General features: G+C 36.3%; 1 protein-coding gene across 3 annotated transcripts; it reads left to right on the top strand.

The window, feature by feature from the left end:
• The first annotated feature begins 637 nt into the window (after positions 1-637).
• On the top strand, positions 638-18,087 carry smad10b (SMAD family member 10b). Of its 3 annotated transcripts, XM_005158079.6 has the most exons (13): positions 638-687; positions 1,167-1,247; positions 2,207-2,453; positions 8,986-9,160; positions 9,312-9,335; positions 9,600-9,791; positions 9,897-10,112; positions 12,630-12,734; positions 12,945-12,998; positions 13,097-13,280; positions 13,363-13,531; positions 14,736-14,874; positions 16,879-18,087. In XM_005158079.6, the coding sequence occupies exons 3-13, from the start codon at positions 2,217-2,219 to the stop codon at positions 17,088-17,090; spliced, it is 1,707 nt and encodes a 568-aa protein (XP_005158136.1). In that variant the 5' UTR covers positions 638-687; positions 1,167-1,247; positions 2,207-2,216; the 3' UTR covers positions 17,091-18,087. The 3 variants fall into 3 exon arrangements, with proteins under 3 accessions (XP_005158136.1, XP_001922725.2, XP_068070257.1); XM_001922690.8 differs by lacking the exon at positions 1,167-1,247; XM_068214156.2 differs by lacking the exons at positions 638-687; positions 1,167-1,247; positions 2,207-2,453 and adding an exon at positions 2,573-2,696.
• Positions 18,088-19,680: the final 1,593 nt, after the last annotated feature.

Genomic DNA, 19,680 nt, shown 5'->3' with positions numbered 1-19,680 from the left:
ATGTTTTTTTAGACTACCGCTCCTTATAATAACTGATTTATTAAGTTTTAATAAATGTCTGAGACTATAGACATAAAATGGGGACATATTTTTGAAATATTGTCATGCACATGCTATTAAAACAGCTTTGTTTTAATTTAATATAGTGCTAAAATTTTATATAATAATAATAATAATAAAGTAAAATTAAAGAGATAGTTCTATTAATTTTAATTACATTTAAAATTGAAATAACTAATTTTTCCTTTAATATCATCAGATATATTTTTATATCTCCTATTTGTAGTCTACTATTTGTAGTAAAACTGGTCCTACGCAATTATTGCGCCTCCCAAAAAAGAATAAATGAACGAAAAAATGGATTTACTATAATAAAACTATGGTTTACTTAATTTTACTCATATTTGTAAACATAAACAGGTAACTCAGGCACAACGAGACTTACAGTAAATGTTTGAGGACTTCAGCTCTCCCTCCGTTTCATTTTATAAAGTAAGTTTTGTTGAACTTGAATAGCTTCACACGTAACTTTACGTTTGTCTCGCTAGGGGAGTTCTCTCTCTCTCTCTCTCTCTCTCTCTCTCTCTCTCTCTCTCTCTCTCTCTCTCTCTCTGCGCGCACGGTCAGCGAGCTAGTCAGACGAGCGACACACACAGAAGATACGCACATGTGACACAAAACGAACTTGTAAGTACTAGTGCTTATATCTGCTTCTATACATTTATAGTTTGTGTTTTATGTATTTTGTCATTAACATTTGCCTGGGAAACTTGGCCATACTGTCTCGGAATACCGAATAAATCAGCGTCTGATTCAGGAAGTAACTGTTTGGCATTTCCTTGACTGAAGTAGCTGAAGTTATAAGTGATGGAGACGTCTACTGTGGAAAAGCCTATCAAATGATTTGCTTTGTCAACATATATAGTTATATTATAGAATTCTGTATTTTTATAATAAGCTTTTTTTTATCTGTTTTTGTAATTTTAATTAATTAAATTTTAATTACATTTTGACAGCATATTAGGCTCAAAAGTTAAAATGCATAACCTGTGCTGCATTGTCAGTGATTGTTCACTATTGCTGTAAAAACTATACAGTGGCTTCAAAAGTGTTTGGACATTTTATCCACATTTTAGTTTTTTATTATTACTTTAAATATTGCACAGTGGTTCGACACTGGTTTCACTTGAGGACTGGAAATCTGGAAAGTGGTGACCCAACGCAATGAAATAGTTTTCTGTCCAAAGGTAAACATACATACTTTTAACATCAGACATCACATTAATAGTGAATTACAGTAACCATTTAACTGCCCGCTTTACCAAATGATTGACCATATTTTGACTGTTTTAAATAATGGTTTACATTACAACATGGTTGGCTTACAAAAAAATAATCAAACATAATCCTGTTGCACTACTTCACCTGATTTTGGTTTTATTGTAAAAAAAAAAAAAACAACAACAACTAACAAACAAACAGGTAAACATGTTAAATGAGAATCTGAAATATTTTACTTAAAAAATAAAGATGATTTTGTGTTCAAAAATGTTTCATTTTGATTATGTTTTTAAATAAATAGATTTTACACTTCATATTTTCAGATATTTCATAGTATATGTATTAATTCTGGTACTATTACCATAAACCAATATATATCTACCATTTGGCAGAGGCTGATATTTAAGAAATTATGCGGGAAAAAAAATGCATTAAGTGTGGGGACTAGTGACATTAGGACTTAAGAAATGCAACCCCAAAAAAAAAATTTTTTAATTAGCCTAGCAATATTTTGCTTGCCAAAAAAAGAGAATCGCTATAAAATATCCTTTATTATTATATGCTATATAATATATAGACGGTCATGCAGGTCAAAAATTTTATTAAATATTCTGCTACTGTATATATACTTTTAATTTTAAAAATCAGAAAACTCCTTGTATCACCTAACAAATAATTATGCAGAATAGCTGAACCTTATGATTTGTCATTACTAGCCAATTATCATCTGTCTCAGAAGTTCAATACAAGTTTGAAAAATCTAAATGTTTTTGCTTGAAAAGCGTTTGTGTGCTGTATTTTAGTGTACATTTTTATTGTACATTTATTTATTTGTCTTTGATACAATATGTTAGAATATCTTACTCAATTGATATAATTTTTTAATAGTACTTACTAAAGTCTTTCTCTTTCTCTTCTAAATCAGTGTGAGCAGAATGTCTGTAAATGCCCCGAGCAGCAATGATGCCTGTTTAAGCATCGTTCACAGCTTGATGTGCCACCGGCAGGGGGGAGAGAATGAGAGCTTCGCGAAACGTGCCATCGAAAGCCTGGTAAAGAAACTCAAAGAGAAACGAGATGAGCTGGACTCTCTCATCACCGCGATCACTACAAATGGAGTTCATCCAAGCAAGTGTGTCACCATTCAAAGAACGCTGGACGGACGTTTGCAGGTCAGAGACAACCAGCTAACATCATATTTTTATACTCATCTTACTTTATTTATACAGCACAATGCATTTTATCACATATTGATTACATTTGTGAAAATCAGATGATGTCTGTGGTTTGTTGCAACAGGACACAAGACGATACTAACTAACTGCTGAAATGTTAATTCAGCTGGTTTTATGCTGGTCTGTTTAGTGAACCAGCACAGCCATGCCAAACTTAGCAGCCAACATTATTTACAACAGGTCAGTGACTTTTGAAGAAGCTGGTTGACCATAAAAGCAAGTTAAGTAAGTTAAGAATCCTTGGTGGGAACAATTGCATACCAGGTTGTTCCAGCATATGAAAATTTAAGCCACAGTTTTTTTTTTTGTAACTATGATTGATCAATTAAAGTGAATTAAAATGTATTTTAAGTTTTGATAATCAAATTAAAGCTAAAATTTAAATATTAGTATTTTAAAAAGCTGATTATAAGAAGAAATAATAAGCTTTTAAATAAAAAATACTGAAATTTAGAGTACTGAAATTGTTTTTATTTAGTATTTGGATTATGAAAGTTATACATTATAATATACATATATAATCTATATAGTTGTAATTATACATATAATTATATGGGTGGCGCAGTGGATAGTTCTGTCGCCTCACAGCAAGAAGGTCGCTGGTTTGCGCCTCTGCTGGGTCAGTTGGCATTTCTGTGTGGAGTTTGCATGTTCTCCCCATGTTCGTGTGGATATCCTTCTGGTGCTCCGGTTTCCCCCACAAGTCCAAAGACATGTGATATAGGTGAATTGGGTAGACTTAAATGTCTGTAGTGTATGTGTGTAAATGGGAGTGTATGGGTGTTTCCCAGTGATGGGTTGCAGCTGGAAGGACATCCGCTGCGTAATAACATATTTCGCTGTGGCAAACCCAGATTAATAAAGGTACTAAGCTGAAAAGAAAATGAATGAATGGACGAATATAATTATATATAGTTATACATAACATACATATATTATTATTATTATTTAGTCAATTTATTTTTTAAAACCTTCTAATAATTTAAAATAAAAATAAAATTCAAATCTAAGACTTATAATTACAAAATATTAACAAATACTGCAATGATATTAATATGATGTTAAAATAATGATACTAGCATCCAAATCAATTCTCTTCTTTTTTAGCAGAGTTATCATTATGTACCAGACTGTTGGTATCATCTTACACATAAAATAGTTTGTTTTTATGGAAAAGCACATCAGCGTTGGATTATTTTTTATGAATGTGACTGCACACATTGTAAACAGGGTATGTGGCCAGTTCTCAGCTTCAAAATAAAACTAGAACATAAACAATATCAAATAAAGCTCCAGCATCAATATTCAGGAAAAGAAGCAATTTTTTCCTAAAGGTTGCATCTCCATTCCAAGTGATTGCACTATTGTCATCTGCAGGGGCAGATTTAGTGATTGGGGGACCTAAGCCCTCAAGCCATCAGGCCACAAGTTCTGAAATGCATTCTTTCTACTTTTATTTCATTTTTATTTATTTAGCAGTTTTTATATATCACTCAATCTTCTTTTCTATGTTTTATCTTAATGTAAGCTTTACATTTTAAATAATTATATATTTTTTTAATAAATTTACAATTGACTGATTTATTTTTTCTTTGCCATGATGACAGTAAATAATATTTTACAAGATATTTTTCAAGACAAGTTAGGGTTATTAGGCAAGTTATTGTATAATGATGGATTGTTGAATAGACAATCAGGGGGGAAAAAATAGATTAAAGGGGCTAAAAAAATAAAAACTGCTTTTATTCTAGCCGAAATATAACAAATAAGATTTTCTCCAGAAGACAAAAAATATTATCAGACATACTGTGAAAATTTCCTTGCTCTGTTGAACATCATTTGGGAAATATGTAAAAAAGAAAAAAAATCAAAAGGGGGTTTAATGTTTCTGACTTTAACTGTATATATATTATAAATTTGACTGCTGGACTGCTCCATGATTGGGGGTGGTGGATTTTTGTTTCATAATATTGTTTTTACATGACATTACATAATAATAATATTAATAATAATAATAACAATATTTTATTGTATATTAAATCATAATTAGGCAACGCAGTGGCGCAGTAGGTAGTGCTGTTGCCTCACAGCAAGAAGGTCGCTGGGTCGCTGGTTTAAACCTTGGCTCAGTTGGCGTTTCTGTGTGGAGTTTGCATGTTCTCCCTGCGTTTGCGTCGGTTTTCTCCGGTTGCTCCGATTTCTCCCACAGTCCAAAGACATGCTGTGCAGGTAAATTGTGAAGGCTAAATTGTCCGTAGTGTATGAGTGTGTATGTATGTGTGTGTGTGTGTGTGTGTGTGTGTGTGTGTGGATGTTTCCCAGAGATGGGTTGCAGCTAAAAGGGCATCCGCTGAGTAAAAAACGTGCTGGATAAGATGGCGGTTCGTTCCGCTGTGGCGACCCCGGATTAATAAACGAGACAAGCCGACAAGAAAATGAATGAATGAATGAAATCATCTTTAATTATGTAATAATTTTACTTGTTTGACTCTCATTATACAAAATATGATAGACAACGTTATATATAGTTTATAGGTATAATTTATACTTTTAAATATTTATGGGGGGCCCAAAAATGTCCTGGGGCCCTAAGCTGCTGCTTGTTGGTTAAATCCACCCCTGGAATCATAATGGATTTTCAAGACCATAATTAACTAAAATAAATACAAAATGCCTATATTCGCTTACACCAACATAAAACAGTCATATCACATTACTTTTCACAATTAAGACCAAAAGTCTGGCAGACTTTCACATTGGCAGCATTTTTGAAACCATCAGAGGAGGAGAATCGAGGTATGGCTGATGTTAACATGGAAATCTTTTCTCCCAAAATAGTCATTTGAAGATTTGAGAGAGACTCAGAGAGGCTCGAGACAGAGAGTTTTCCCTTCCCCCAGCTGTAGACGGAGAGTGAGGCGGGTGGAGGGCGAGGAACGCTTGTTTTGTCTGAAACACAGGAAAGAGGCGGAGCCAAGCTTAAGCCTGTCTGTCTCGCACTCTGTGTATGTGGGAGAAAGACAGAGACGACTATGTCAGTATTTGAAGCATGAGTGCAATGCGTTCAAGTGGCACATTTATGCAACAAGTTCTAAATGTATACGTTCATCTGTATGTATGTGCGCTAAACTCTCTGTTTCACGTCGTACGCAGCTATTTGGGTTTGTTAGTGGAGAAATGTGATGTTTATGAAAACTAGAGAGTTCTGAGAGTTTAATATGGTGTTCTGTCTGTGTTTGAGTTTGTAAAACGTAATGGGTTTGGCAATGGACCAGCTCTGTCTCTGTGTCTGTGAGCTGACTGTCTCCGCTTTGACTCGCTCAGGAAGGTCAGTCTCCAGGGTGGAGAGTTGTAAGTCATTCCAATAGCAAATGAGGTCACAGTGTGTTGCCACTCACAAGATGGTATGACAGCAGAGTCAAATGTTTTTCTGTGCTTTTTATCTTCTGTTTGCTTCCCTTTCTTTTACTTCTTTTACATTGTATCGTTTTTCTCCATGATGTTGTGGTCTTAAGCTTTTGAAATGGCTTATTAAACCATGAACAGTCAGTAATTAGATTGGGGCCACCACAGCAGAATGAACCGACAACTATTCCAACATTTGTTTTAGCAGTGGATGCCCTTCCAGCCCAGTACTGTGAAACACCCTTACACTCTTGCATTTACACACACACTTATACACTTTGGCCAATTTTGTTGACCCTATTCACTTATACCTTTCGACTGTGGGGGAAACCGGAGAACCTGGAGAAAACCCACGTGAACATGGGGAGATCATTCAAACTCCACACAGAAATACCAACTGATCCTGCCAGGACTCGAACCAGCAGCCTTCTTTCTCCAAGGCAACAGTGCTAACCACTGAGCCACTGTGCTGTCAGAAAAAAAAGGCAAAATCTTTCGCAATTTTTTTTAAAAACTTGGGTTGTCTGCATTCAACGTCAAATGGAAGATATCTCTCAAAATCCTCAGCATGCATCCATAGAAGATAAAAAATAAAAATATAATTTGAATAATGAAATAAAAATAATAATTTATTACCTCAATTTTGTTTTCTTTTCAGGCTGAAATATTAAAATTTGCATATTAGCATAATAAGAATCTCTCAGAAATGTACATAATATAAACAAGTATGGGGTCATTACAATATGATAAAATACTATATTACAATATTGAAAAATTGGTGACTGTGACAATGTATTAACTTATGTTGTTGTTCAGTAAAGCGTTAAAAGCATCTTTTACAAATCTGGTAAGTATAAGAAATGGTTTCTAAGCAACATTGTTTCTAATTTCTGGTTCATGTTACCTGGAAGACTATAGTAATGGATGTTGAAAATAAAAAAAGTATTTCAAATAGTAATTTCTCAACAGTACACAATATGCTAAAAAGGGTGCTTTGGTATAAGAGTATTAAAAATATTTATGTTTTGAACAGTAATTTATGTAAAGCACATTTTAGTTGAATTTAAAAGTTGAATGATTCTAAAATAATAACTGTTATTAGTCCTGATGTTCATACTGAGCATGTTTCATACTGAAAGCCAATTAAACAGATGAGACATCATGGTTTTCCAGTTGTGTTTTACATCATATTACAGCATCAGTCTTCTATTTCATTTGGCATTTAGTTATGTCTTACTTGTGTGCCAAAAACATCAAATGCATTTTTCTCTTTGAGAATAATTCTTTGGAACAGAGCTCGGACTCAGGAAAGGGTGGAAAATGAATATAATACTGGGAATACTCTGATTATTAAGATGTTTTGGGTCAGTGCAGGAACAATAACACTAAATTGATATACTCACTGGCCATGTTATAGGCACACCTTGATAGTACTTTGTTTAACCCACTTTTGTTTTTGAGCTGCCTGATTCTTTTTGGCACAGATTAAACTAGGTGCTGGAAACAACAATTAGAGGTTTTGGTCTACACTGACATGATAGCATCAAGCAGTTGCTGCATATTTGTTGACATTTTCATAATGGCACTCCACCAAATGTGCTATATTAGACTGAGATTTGGTGGCTGTGGGGGATATTTTGTGAATTATTGAATGTTTAGGAAACCAGTTTGAGATGAGCTTTAACTTTGAGACATGACACTTATGTTATCCTGTTAAAGGTAATCACAAGATGGCCACATTGTGGTCATAAAGGGATGGAGTTTGTCTTCTTCAATACTTGGTAGGCAGTGGCATTTAAATCATGCCCAATTGGTACTAAGAAGCTCAAAGTGTGCCAAGAAAATATTCCCCAGACTATTCCCAGGATCTATGCTTTCATGTTACTGATGCCAAGTTCTGACCTTCACAACCAAATATCAAGCCAGACATTGAGACTCAACATACTAGAACTGTTTCCAGACTTCTGGTACCAAATTTCTGTAAGCCTGTGAGACTTACAGCATTCTTAACTGACAGGAATGTCACCAGTCTGCTCTCTTGCTGCTGTAGCTCATCTGCTTCAAGGTTTGATGTGTTGTGCATACATAGATGTATATGTTGATTGTAACAAGTAGTTATTTGAGTTGTATGTACAGTTGAAGTCAGAATTATAAGCCCCCCTGTTTATTTTTCCCCCAATTTCTGTTTAACAGAGGAAAGATTGTTTCAACACATTTCTAAACCTAACGATTTTAATTACTCATTTCCAATAAGCGATTTTTTTATCTTTGCCATGATGACAGTAGATAATATTTTACTAGATATTTTTTCAAGACACTTCTATACAGCTTAAAGTTACATTTAAAGACTTAACTAGGTTAATTAGGTTAACTAGGCAGGTTAGGGTAATTAGGCAAGTTAATTTAAGAAGATGGTTTGTTCTGCAGACTATAGAAAAAATATATACAGTAGCTTAAACAGGCTAATAATTTTGACTTTAAAATGGTTCTTAAAAAATTAAAAAGTGCTTTTATTCTAGTCAAAATGAAACAAATAAGACTTTCTCAAGAAGAAAAAATATTATCAGACATACTGTAAAAATGTCCTTGCTCTGTCAAACATCATATGAGAAATATTTAAAAAAGAATAAAAATCAAAGGGGGGCTAATAATTCTGACTTCAACTGTATATATATATATATATATATATATATATATATATATATATATATATATATATATATATATATATATATATATATATAAAGGTGGCTGGTGAATGTAAAAGAAAACATAAATGATTAACAAAAAGGTCGATCAGAAGTCTTCCTTTTGTTAAATGTTAATAGCTTAATCCTATGTCTAACTACACCTTAAACAAAAGGACATGCCAGTCTCAGAAGATACAGTCAATTAGGAAGAAATAGCTCATATATAAATCTAAAAAGTAGTAGAATATATAAATCTTATGATTTATAATACATTTTTAATTCATAATTCTTAACCATTATAATTCTGAATGTGTGTAAACTACAATGGATTTTTGGACTGTATGTTGAGATGAATTGTTGTCACTGCTACTCAGGTGGCTGGACGGAAGGGTTTTCCTCATGTCATATACGCTCGTCTGTGGCGATGGCCGGACCTTCACAAGAATGAACTCAAACATGTCAAGTTCTGTCAGTATGCGTTCGATCTGAAGTATGATAACGTGTGTGTGAACCCCTACCACTATGAGCGTGTGGTGTCTCCTGGAATAGGTGAGTATGTTACTCGCTTCATCACTAATACATTTTTTTGAAAATATTTTGATCAACAGGCAGTAATCTAAACATGATTTCCTTATATGCCATTGAATTTTTCATGCAATACATTGTGCTCTATTATTTTTTCATTCTTCTTGTTTTGCAGTGGGATTCAGTTTGCCAAACACAGGTGAGTGGAGCTCTGAATGAATAGGGCCATTAGTGCTTGTGTTTCTCCTCAATGTGAAAGAATGTCTCAAACATTCATCACGGCTAATCGCTGATGGCCCTGATCGGCATGCTGCTGGCAGCCAGCCTTTAATCAGACAGAGACTGCCATAAAATGTGTCAGATCGAGACAAGCAAGGACTCGCCTTGCAGTGAGAGGCATAAACAGGAGCATGAGCTTGGAGAGGAGCTCAACAATGTTTTGACACTCTTTCTCATCCCTCAGGCAGGATAATAAAAGAAGAGCACATACATGACTGCATCCAGTTGGAGGGTCCGTCTAGTATGACATTACAGCATGACCACCATCCTCCAGATCACTACAGCCCACAGCCGCTGAGACTGATGTCCCAAGAGCCACCCCAGAGGACCACTTCATCTGTAACTCTCTACCCCAACCTGCCCCTTTCTCCACCCCGTAAGTATAGCAAAACTTTGATTAAGCAAACCAGTTGACAGAGTAGTTTGATATTGATAATAAGTCATTTAAAGTGATTTTCTATCTGTCTAACTCTTTCCAAAGCGAGCGCTCCTAGGTTGTCCATACAGGCTGAACGTCCTGAAGGTCTTCTCCAGATCGCATCACCAGCAGGACGGGCCTTGTCCACCAGCACTCCACCCTCCACTCCAACACACAGTCATCCACCCACACACAGCCAACCTTCATCCCAGCAGCCTTCTGTCAGCCAGAGCGAATACAGCAACTCCAAGCACACACAGACACAGAGCTCTTACCATAGTGAGTCGTACATTGTGTAAAGGTTCTTTACTATCTACTGTAGCTCAATTGGAGTGTTTGTTTTAGAACCTGGCACATTTTCTCCATTAGCTTGGTTTATTTGTGCATATGTGAACATGCCAATTGCTCTCTGTTCCACAACAAAACAGTCGGTCTGAGATTGCCTAAGCAAACCAGCCTGTAAAATCAACCAACTTAGATCCAACAAGCCAACCAACCTAGAACCATATAACCAACAAACCAGTAAAACCAACCAACCAACCAACTCGAATCCAACTAACCAGCCAGTAAAATCAACCAACTCACATCCAACAAATCAACCAACCTAGAACCAGCTAACCAACAAACCAGTAAAACCAACCAACCAACTCAAATCCAACAAACCAGCCAACCTAAAACCAGCCAACAAACCAGTCAGTAAAATCAACCAACCCACATACAACATATCAACCAACCTAGAACCAGCTAACCAACAATCTAGTAAAACCAACCAACCAACTTGAATCCAACAAACCAGCCAACCTAAAACCAGCCAACAAACCAGCCAGTAAAATTAACCAACCCACATAAAACAAATCAACTAACCTAGAACCAGCTAACCAACAAGTCAGTAAAACCAACCAAACAACCAACCAACCAACTCAAATCCAACAAACCAGCCAACCTAAAACCAGTCAACAAACCAGCCAGTAAAATCAACCAACCTAGATCCAACAAACCAACCAAGTTAGAACCAGTTAACAAACCAGCCAGTAAAACCAACCAACCTAGAACAGAACCAGCCAGCAAATTAGTCAATAAAACTAACCACCCAGCAAAACCAACCAACCCGGTTCTAACAAATCAGCCAACCTAGAACTAAATAACAAACCAGCCAGTAAAACCAACCAACCTAGAACCAGCTAACCAACCCAAATTTAACAAACCAGCCAACCTAAAACCAGCCAACAAACCAGCCAGTAAAATTACCCAACCCAGATCCAACAAACCAACCAACCTAGAACCAGCCAATCAGCAAACCAGTAAAACTAACCAACCAACCAACCAACCAACCAACTCGAATCCCACTAACCAGCCAAAAAAAAACAGCCAGTAAAATCAATCAACCCACATCCAATTAATCAACCAACCTAGAACCAGCTAACCAACAAACCAGTAAAACCAACCAACTCAAATCCAACAAACCAGCCAACAAACCAGCCAGTAAAATCAACCAATCTAGAACCAACCAACAAAATAGTCAATAAAACTCACCACCCAGCAAAACCAACCAACCCGGTTCCAACAAATCAGCCAACCTAGAACTAAATAACAAACCAGCCAGTAAAACCAACCAACCTAGAACCAGCTAACCAACAAGCCAGTCAAAACCAACCAAACCAATTCCGACAAACCAGCCAACCTAGGACCAGCCAACAAAACAGTCAGTAAAACGAACCATCCAGTAAAACCAACCAACCCAGATCCAACAAATCAGCTAACCTAGTACCAGATAGCCAACCAGTCAAAACAGTCAGTAAAACCAACCATTTAACAAATCAACCAACCAACAAAAACATCTTGAAAACAAACTCTGGAGTTTGGTTGACTGGTGTGAAAAAAGTTTTAACCCCAAAGGTTTTTATATGCATTTTTTGTATTCATATCCCAAAAAATTGTCACATATACACAAATCTTGCATACCGAGTAGTATTAATCAATTACACGCACAACATCCAGAGTCAATTTAAGTAGTGATGCTTGTTCTCCTCTCTCCTCTTCAAAATAGAAGAAGAAAGAGTAATAGGAATAGGCTACATATTGTGTTCATTCAATACTGCATAGAAAGGAAGGCGAGTTTTGCTCATTATCAAAGAGCTGCTCTGGATTATCCCAAAAGTTTATTTCAGAAAATCAGTGGAATTTTGATACATTGCTTGTGATACTTCAGACATTTACATATGTCAACAAAACCGAAACACAGAATGGCAGTACTATAGACATTATAATATATGGTGGCCACATTGACATATTGGAGCAAGCAATAATGTCTATGGGCAGTATACCAAAGTATGGACACACACACGCCAAACAGCGGCAGGAGAGAAGTGCTAGAGGGGATCTCAACACTCTGCTACATTCTGTCTTTATTTAACACACTGTCATAAAGTTATCTTTCTGGGCATTCTGTATTTTGCCTTTCACTACGGTAGATCTGAACCATCAAAACACCTCTCAAAGTGCTTTTCATGTGAAAAATGCAACAAATCCAAGCTGATTCGATATTTTTTTTACTACGGACGAAAATTGTCAATATGATTCACACAATGTGAGATCAATTTTATTTTTTAACATGTGAAAGTTACAGATAAAAAACTCTGATCCAGTAAGCAATAATCTGGAATAAATTGAAATGTGTTCACAATTGACTTTTTTAATATTATTAAGACTCTGCGTTGTGTTATTTTATGCTGATATAAGAGAAACATTGAAAATTGGAACAACTAATAATTTGCTTTAAATTCAATTGTGTTTCAGCGACAACCTGGACAGGGACCAGCACAGCCTCTTATACTCCTACTGGACCACAGCAGAATGGGCGGAGTCACCAGCAAGCCCCTCCCCCTCACACTAGCCACTTCTGTTAGTAAAAACTGACATCATGTCTACACCCAATCTTCTGAATGATATATAATAACTCAAAATATAAAAGAATGAATAAAATAACATTTAAAAATAGATAATCGTAATGTTATTTTTCATGATCATATTTATCAGTAACTATGATATACCTAACATATGCCCTTCGTTGCATTTTAAATGTGTTTTGTTTTCATTTTATACTGTTTTTAGGGTCTCAGCATCACACACCGACATCATATCCTCAACCAGTCTCCAACCATCCAGGTACACACAAACATGATTATCTACATGAAAAATGTATATAATCAATTCGTATTAACCATAATGCATGGTGTAAATGTTTCATTGTGTGTGCACTACAGGCCCAGAGTTCTGGTGTTCAATCTCTTATTTTGAGATGGACGTGCAAGTTGGGGAGATGTTCAAAGTTCTAGCAAACTGTCCAGTGGTGACGGTAGATGGATATGTGGACCCTTCGGGTGGAGACCGCTTCTGTCTGGGTCAGCTTAGTAATGTTCACCGAACTGATGCCAGCGAGAGGGCACGGTCAGTGTGCATTCAGCATATAAATTACACATGTTTATAAAAGGAAATGCGAGCATATGAATGCCTGACATCCACCCAACAGGCTTCACATTGGTAAAGGGGTTCAGCTGGAGTGCCGTGGGGAAGGGGACGTGTGGATGCGCTGCCTTAGTGACCATGCTGTCTTTGTGCAAAGTTACTACCTTGACAGAGAGGCAGGGAGAGCGCCAGGGGACGCGGTTCACAAGATCTACCCCGGAGCCCTCATTAAGGTGCACCTTTAATGACATCACACCTTTTAACTGCTTCCTTCGGTGCAGTTAAATCAGATCTACCACATCTAAACCAGAAGGAGAAAAACCATGTGCTAGTAGTGCACTACAGATAATACATGTATTTGTAAAATCTGTTATTTCCAGGAAAAATTAGAATAGTGTAAATCATTAGGATTAACCCTTGTGTTATGTTACATTTTCATCAACTTTCGGGTACTTTTGAGTCACAAATGTCTCTTTATTTCAGCAAATGGAATAATATTTGGTAATGAATCTTACTTTGACACATATTTTGGGAAAATTCTTTGAATATGTAAAAACAACAACAACACACTCTGGGCAAATTTTCCACCCTTTCATTATGTTTGAGGCTGTTTTTGGCCCATTGACTTTCATTATAGTTCTTTTTTTATTGCAAAGCAATGACACCATATTATTATGCATTCTTGATTGCTGGTGGTTTTTCCATTTAGGAAGAGGTACAATTTGTCATTTTTATCTTGTTCGTCAGTTACAGTGCAAAAAAAGCTTATTTTATGGCTTTTATATTGAGTTTTATGGAGTATAGTGTGTGAGGGTGTATTTTTATCTTATTTATTTATTCAAGAATTAAAATATATAACCACAAGCTACATCAAGCTACATCAGCTGCAGAAAGAAAAAAGACTAACAAAACAAAGAAAGAGGTAAGTGATTTGCAATTGTATAAAAGGCATGAGAGAGACCTTTGCATACTTGAAACATCAGAGAAAATCAAAATAAGCACCTCAGCTCCCAGAACATAGTAAGCATAGTGAGTGTATTTATACATACACACTATAATGTGATGTTATACTCCATAGAAATCTATATAAAACCCAGAAACGTTTTTGCACAGGCCTATCTAAAGGGTTGATGTTGCACAGGCCTATCTAAAGGGTTAATGTTGCCAACTGATGATGAACAGTAAAATTAAATGTTTGACCTCCTCCTAACAGGGAAAACCACCAACAATCAAGAGTGCATGCTTATATGGTGTCATGGCTTTGCAATGAATAAATGTCATTATAATGAAAGTCAGTGGGGCAAAAACAGCCACTAACATAATGAAAGGGTAGTCAATTTGAACAGTGCACATGGGTTAAAAATTAGGATGTGAAAGACTAAAATATATCTAGCTCAGTTCAAGCACAGGTAAATAAATGTCATTGAACTCTTCTAGGTGTTTGATCTCCGTCAGTGTCACAGGCAAATGCAGCAGCAGGCAGCGACTGCACAGGCAGCAGCAGCTGCTCAGGCTGCAGCGGTGGCTGGGAGCATCCCTGGGCCTGGTAGTGTTGGAGGAATCGCTCCAGCCATCAGTGAGTCACTGCTCCCACAATTATTGGTTTCAGTAGTATCAATATTTCAGTGTTTTCAAAAACAATTCTTCAAACCCATAGACCAAGCTTTTTAATTCTGTGCCAGTTTTTTTGAGTTTGCAGTCCACAGCAAATTAGTGCCAAGAAAACGTAGCTTTCTGTTAATTTATGTCGGCAAGCTGCATGATAACATACAGTATGAGTTGTGTAGTTTAATTCAAGTACAAATGACTCTGGTTTTTAGGAAGAACATTACCAACATAACAGCACAACCAGCGTAGTCAGATATGTAAGCGAATTACCTTATGAGCTGCTTCTTTTAAATGAGCCAAGAACATACAACAAAACCATTTTAGCCAGATTCACAAACAAATGACTCTTATGAAGCAGTTTTTTTTAAATGAATCAAAAACATACCAGCCCAGTGTTGTCTGATTCTTGAACAAATTACTCTTTTGAACTAATTATATTTGGTAAATCAAATGCTTAATGCAGGAGGCTAATTCATGAGCAAATGAATGTATCTTTTTTTTTTTTTGAAGACAATATATACTCTATAACTGTAGGTTAACCATGTTTATATCCTGCCCACTGTACACCCAACTTCTTAACTCTTCTGATTTTGACTAATGCAATGATGTGCACCTTTTGTGGAGCTGCTTTGGAATGACAATCATTGTGAAAAGTGCTACACAAGCAAACTTGAATTTAATCAAAACACAAAACACAACAAGAGTTTTCTGATTCAGGAACAAATGAACTGATTCTTCTGATGTTTAATAATGAATTCAACACATGCAGCATGGCCAGTGTAAACTACCTGGCTAAAGTCTAGTCGTCGATCCTAGTTAAAAGAGCAACATATAATAACTTGACTTTTAGTTGATCATTTAAGAAAAGTGGCAGAAGGTAGATTTTTCTGTTGAACTGCATCCCCAATCATCACAAATACTGTCTATTGGAACCCACATGATCCCCAGATTCTCACAGAAACCAGTCAAGTTTGGTGAAAGAAAAGTCGTGGTTTTTGGTGTTGCATCAACATGAATGGCAACATCAACAGACTGAAGTTTCAAGACATTTGTGCTGCCCATTACATAACAAACCACAGGAGAGGGCAAATTCTTCAGCAGGATAGCGCTCCTTCTCATACTTGAGCCTCCATATCAAAGTTCCTGAAAGCAAAGGTCAAGGTGCTCCAGTATTGGCCAGCCCAGTCACCAGACATGTACTTTATTGAGCATGTCTGATGAAGGAAGATGAAGGAAGAGGCATTAAAGATGAATACAAAGAATACAAAGAATCTTGATGAACTCTGGAAGTCCTGCAAAAACGCTTTCTTTGCCATTCCAGATAACGTTATTAATAAGTTGTTTGAGTTATTGCAGAGATGTATGGATGCAGTCCTCCAAGCTCATGTGACTCATACACAATAGTCATTCTTTTCCACTGCACCATAACTTTATATTCTATACTGTACATTATTTCTGTTAGGTGACAAGACTTTTGTCTAAGCAAAGTCAGATCTGACTGTCCTAATAAAATAATTAAAAATCAAGGCATGATCGTATTTTATTTAGGTAAAGTAGGCATAATCTAGAGGCCTTTGCCCTTTATATAAGCCACTTCTGATATTAAATGATCAACTAGAAGTCAAGTTATTATTTGTTGTTCCTAAAACTGGGATAGACGACAAGACTTTTGTAAGGTAGTGTATAGTCTGATTCATAACCAAATAACTAATACAAGCTGGTTGTGTTTTAGTTAAATCAGATTCTCCAATAAATGACTCTTTTCATAAAAAATACAGCTTGACCAGTACTTTCTGATTCACAAACAGTAAACTCTTTATATTTAGTCCTAGAATTTTTGTAATGTGCCAAGCTAGATTACAACTGCTGAGAGAGAATTTTATGAATTGAATCCTGAGCCAGTAAAGAAGAATGGAATCACATCATATGTCCAGCCCTACTCTTACAGATTCTCCCTCATACACTTTGGCAGGTCTGTCTGCTGCAGCTGGGATAGGTGTTGATGACCTGCGTCGCCTGTGCATCCTGCGCCTTAGTTTTGTGAAGGGCTGGGGACCCGACTACCCTCGACAGACCATCAAACAGACACCGTGCTGGGTGGAAGTACATCTACACCGTGCCCTGCAGCTGCTGGACGAGGTCCTGCACACTATGCCCCTCGCTGACCCCGGACCTGCCAACTGACCCACAGACTGCAAAATAACAAGTTCTGTCACAAAAACATTTAGGTCGACAGACAGAAAGAAACCTGCACGGGCAAACAGTGACTCATAATACCAAACACACACATAAGCCGTTGTGCCTTCACACACACAGTGTTTCCACAGACATGGCCAGCAAAGTGCCACTGAACTGACCAGTGTTTAGTCCTGTCTTGGGTATTGTTGACAAGGTTGTCATGGTAACACAGACCAAAGGCCCCACTGATGAGTAAACACTAAAGGTCCTGATGTACTCAGAGCAGATTTTTTTGTTCTTCATTTAGTCCTTAAAGAGTGTGTAATTCTTGTACAATGGTACAGAGAATACCCACCCACTCTGAATTTACAATGGTGAGAAAATAGCAGCTAAGAAAGCATCTGTTTGGAAAAATTCTGCAGTTCGGCTCTACAATCAAGTCTTGGCACACTTATTTATACCGAATAATAATTACACTTTAATTTGTACTACAAAGCAGCTCTTTATAGCTTGTTTTTACTTGTAGACCCACAGACAATTCTACAATCCCCACAGGATGATGGTAGCTTAAAGCTCTGATATTTAAATATTTTATTTTTCATTCATTCAGTTTCTTTTGGTCCCTTTATTAATCTGGGGCCACCACAGCAGAATGAACCGCCAACTTATCCAGTATATGTTTTATGCAGCCGATGCCCTTCCAGCTGCAAACCATCACTGGGAAACATCCATACACACTCATTCACACACATACACTACGACACTACGAACAATTGAGCTTATCCAATTCACCTACAGCACATCTTTGGACTTGTGGGGGGAAACCGGAGCACCGGGAGGAATCCCACACGAACACAGGGAGAACATGTAACCTTCACACAGAAATGACAACTTACCCAGCCAAGGCTCAAACCAGTGACCTTCTTGCTGTGAGGCAATCGTGCTATCCATTGCGCCACCGACACCCTATTTTATTTTTCTTCAATAAATGTTGCAATATGAATACAGTTTTGCAAGATCTTTTGTATAGCTCAAATTGGCATTTTTCTGGGAGTCTTTCTAGATTCAGGTACAGAACATTGCAATGCAAAAATGCTTTTCTTACTTTGCTTTATTTAATTACTAGTTGAAATATTCTTAAATCAAGTAAAAACATTGTTTTGTTTTCACCTTAAGTTAAAGTTGAGAGTTTTTCCTTAAAACAAGCACATTTATCTGTCTATGGGAGAAGTAAAATAATCTTGTATTTGCTGTGAAATGTGGATGTTTGGACTAGAAACGAGACAAATTCAAAGTAAGATAAGCATTTCTTTTTTTTTTCGTATAAATAATTAAATACAAATAATCTTTGTTACACCTCCAAACATTATAATTTTTGAGCCCAAATGTTTTAAATTCTCTTGAAATGCTCTGTAGGCAGCACAGTGGCGCAGTTCAATCAAGGAGGAAACCCATGCATAGACTGGGAGAACATGCAAACTCCATACAGAAATGCCAACTGACCGAGCTGGGGCCCAAACCAGCAACTCCTTGCTGTGAGGGGACAGTGCTAACCACTGAGCCATCATGTCACCCAAGAAAGTCATTAATGATGCTGCTTGCGAACCTACAACCTTAGTGTTGGTAACGTAATGCTCAGCTCACTGAGCTAGCTGATCAGACATGTCTTACTGGTTATAAAAAATATTGTATTTAGCCAAAATTTGCATCCTGGCATAAATTGGAAAACCAAGACATTTTCTCCAAGACAAGCATTTTTTATTTATTTATTAATTTTTTTTTGTATTTTTTGTAGGAGAACAGCATAATGCTTCATTCTTATTTTTCTGATTGCTAGGAGTTGCAAAATTCAACTTTGGGTGAAACACACTGCTTCTCACTTTCACCGCTTGTCAGCGGTCCAACCACCATGGAGGAGGGACACCAATCAGATCAAAGCATTGTTCATAATCAACGAACACAGCAGCAAACAAATGACAAATTGGCTATAAATTTTTTATACACAAAAATAAGTTTCTAAAAACAATACATATTTTTAATACCTTCCTTGTTGAAATTTCGTACAATATTGAATCTCTTAAGCTTATTAATAATAATAAGAAGAATAAGTTTCTTAAAGCTTATGACAATCTTTTTTCTTAATGATTGAGGCTGTGTATTTTTCTCTCTCTCTCTTCTTTCTTATTTTTTGTTATTGTATTTTTTCTGCAATGCAGTGATGTTATTATTTTTGTATTCAATAAAAAAAATGACAAATTGGCTACACTCATTAAAAAAAAAAAGGCAAACATTTTGATTATCCTGATGGCGAGCAGCAGTTGGCCAACAGGTCATAAACTCGCCAAAACTACCAATTAAACCTTAAGTACATTTCCTGAGCAACAGTTTTTACCATTTTAGGTAGATCTCATCTTAACACACTGATATTTGTTTATCTTTGGAGGGTAAAAAATATCTGAAGTGTAATTTTATGTTTAGGTTTTGCTCTCGTCCGACTGCACAGATTCCAATATGTTTTGGCCTCAGTTATGTCATATTATGAGAAAAGTAAGTCTGAAAAAGATCTGTTTTATGTTCTGTAATTTTAAATCTATGT

Source organism: Danio rerio, chromosome 16 (genome assembly GCF_049306965.1).
Source record: "Danio rerio strain Tuebingen ecotype United States chromosome 16, GRCz12tu, whole genome shotgun sequence".
In the NCBI taxonomy this organism is placed as follows: Eukaryota; Metazoa; Chordata; class Actinopteri; order Cypriniformes; family Danionidae; genus Danio; species Danio rerio.
Note: the sequence above shows the minus strand (reverse complement) of the source record. Positions and strands in the feature narration are given on the sequence as shown.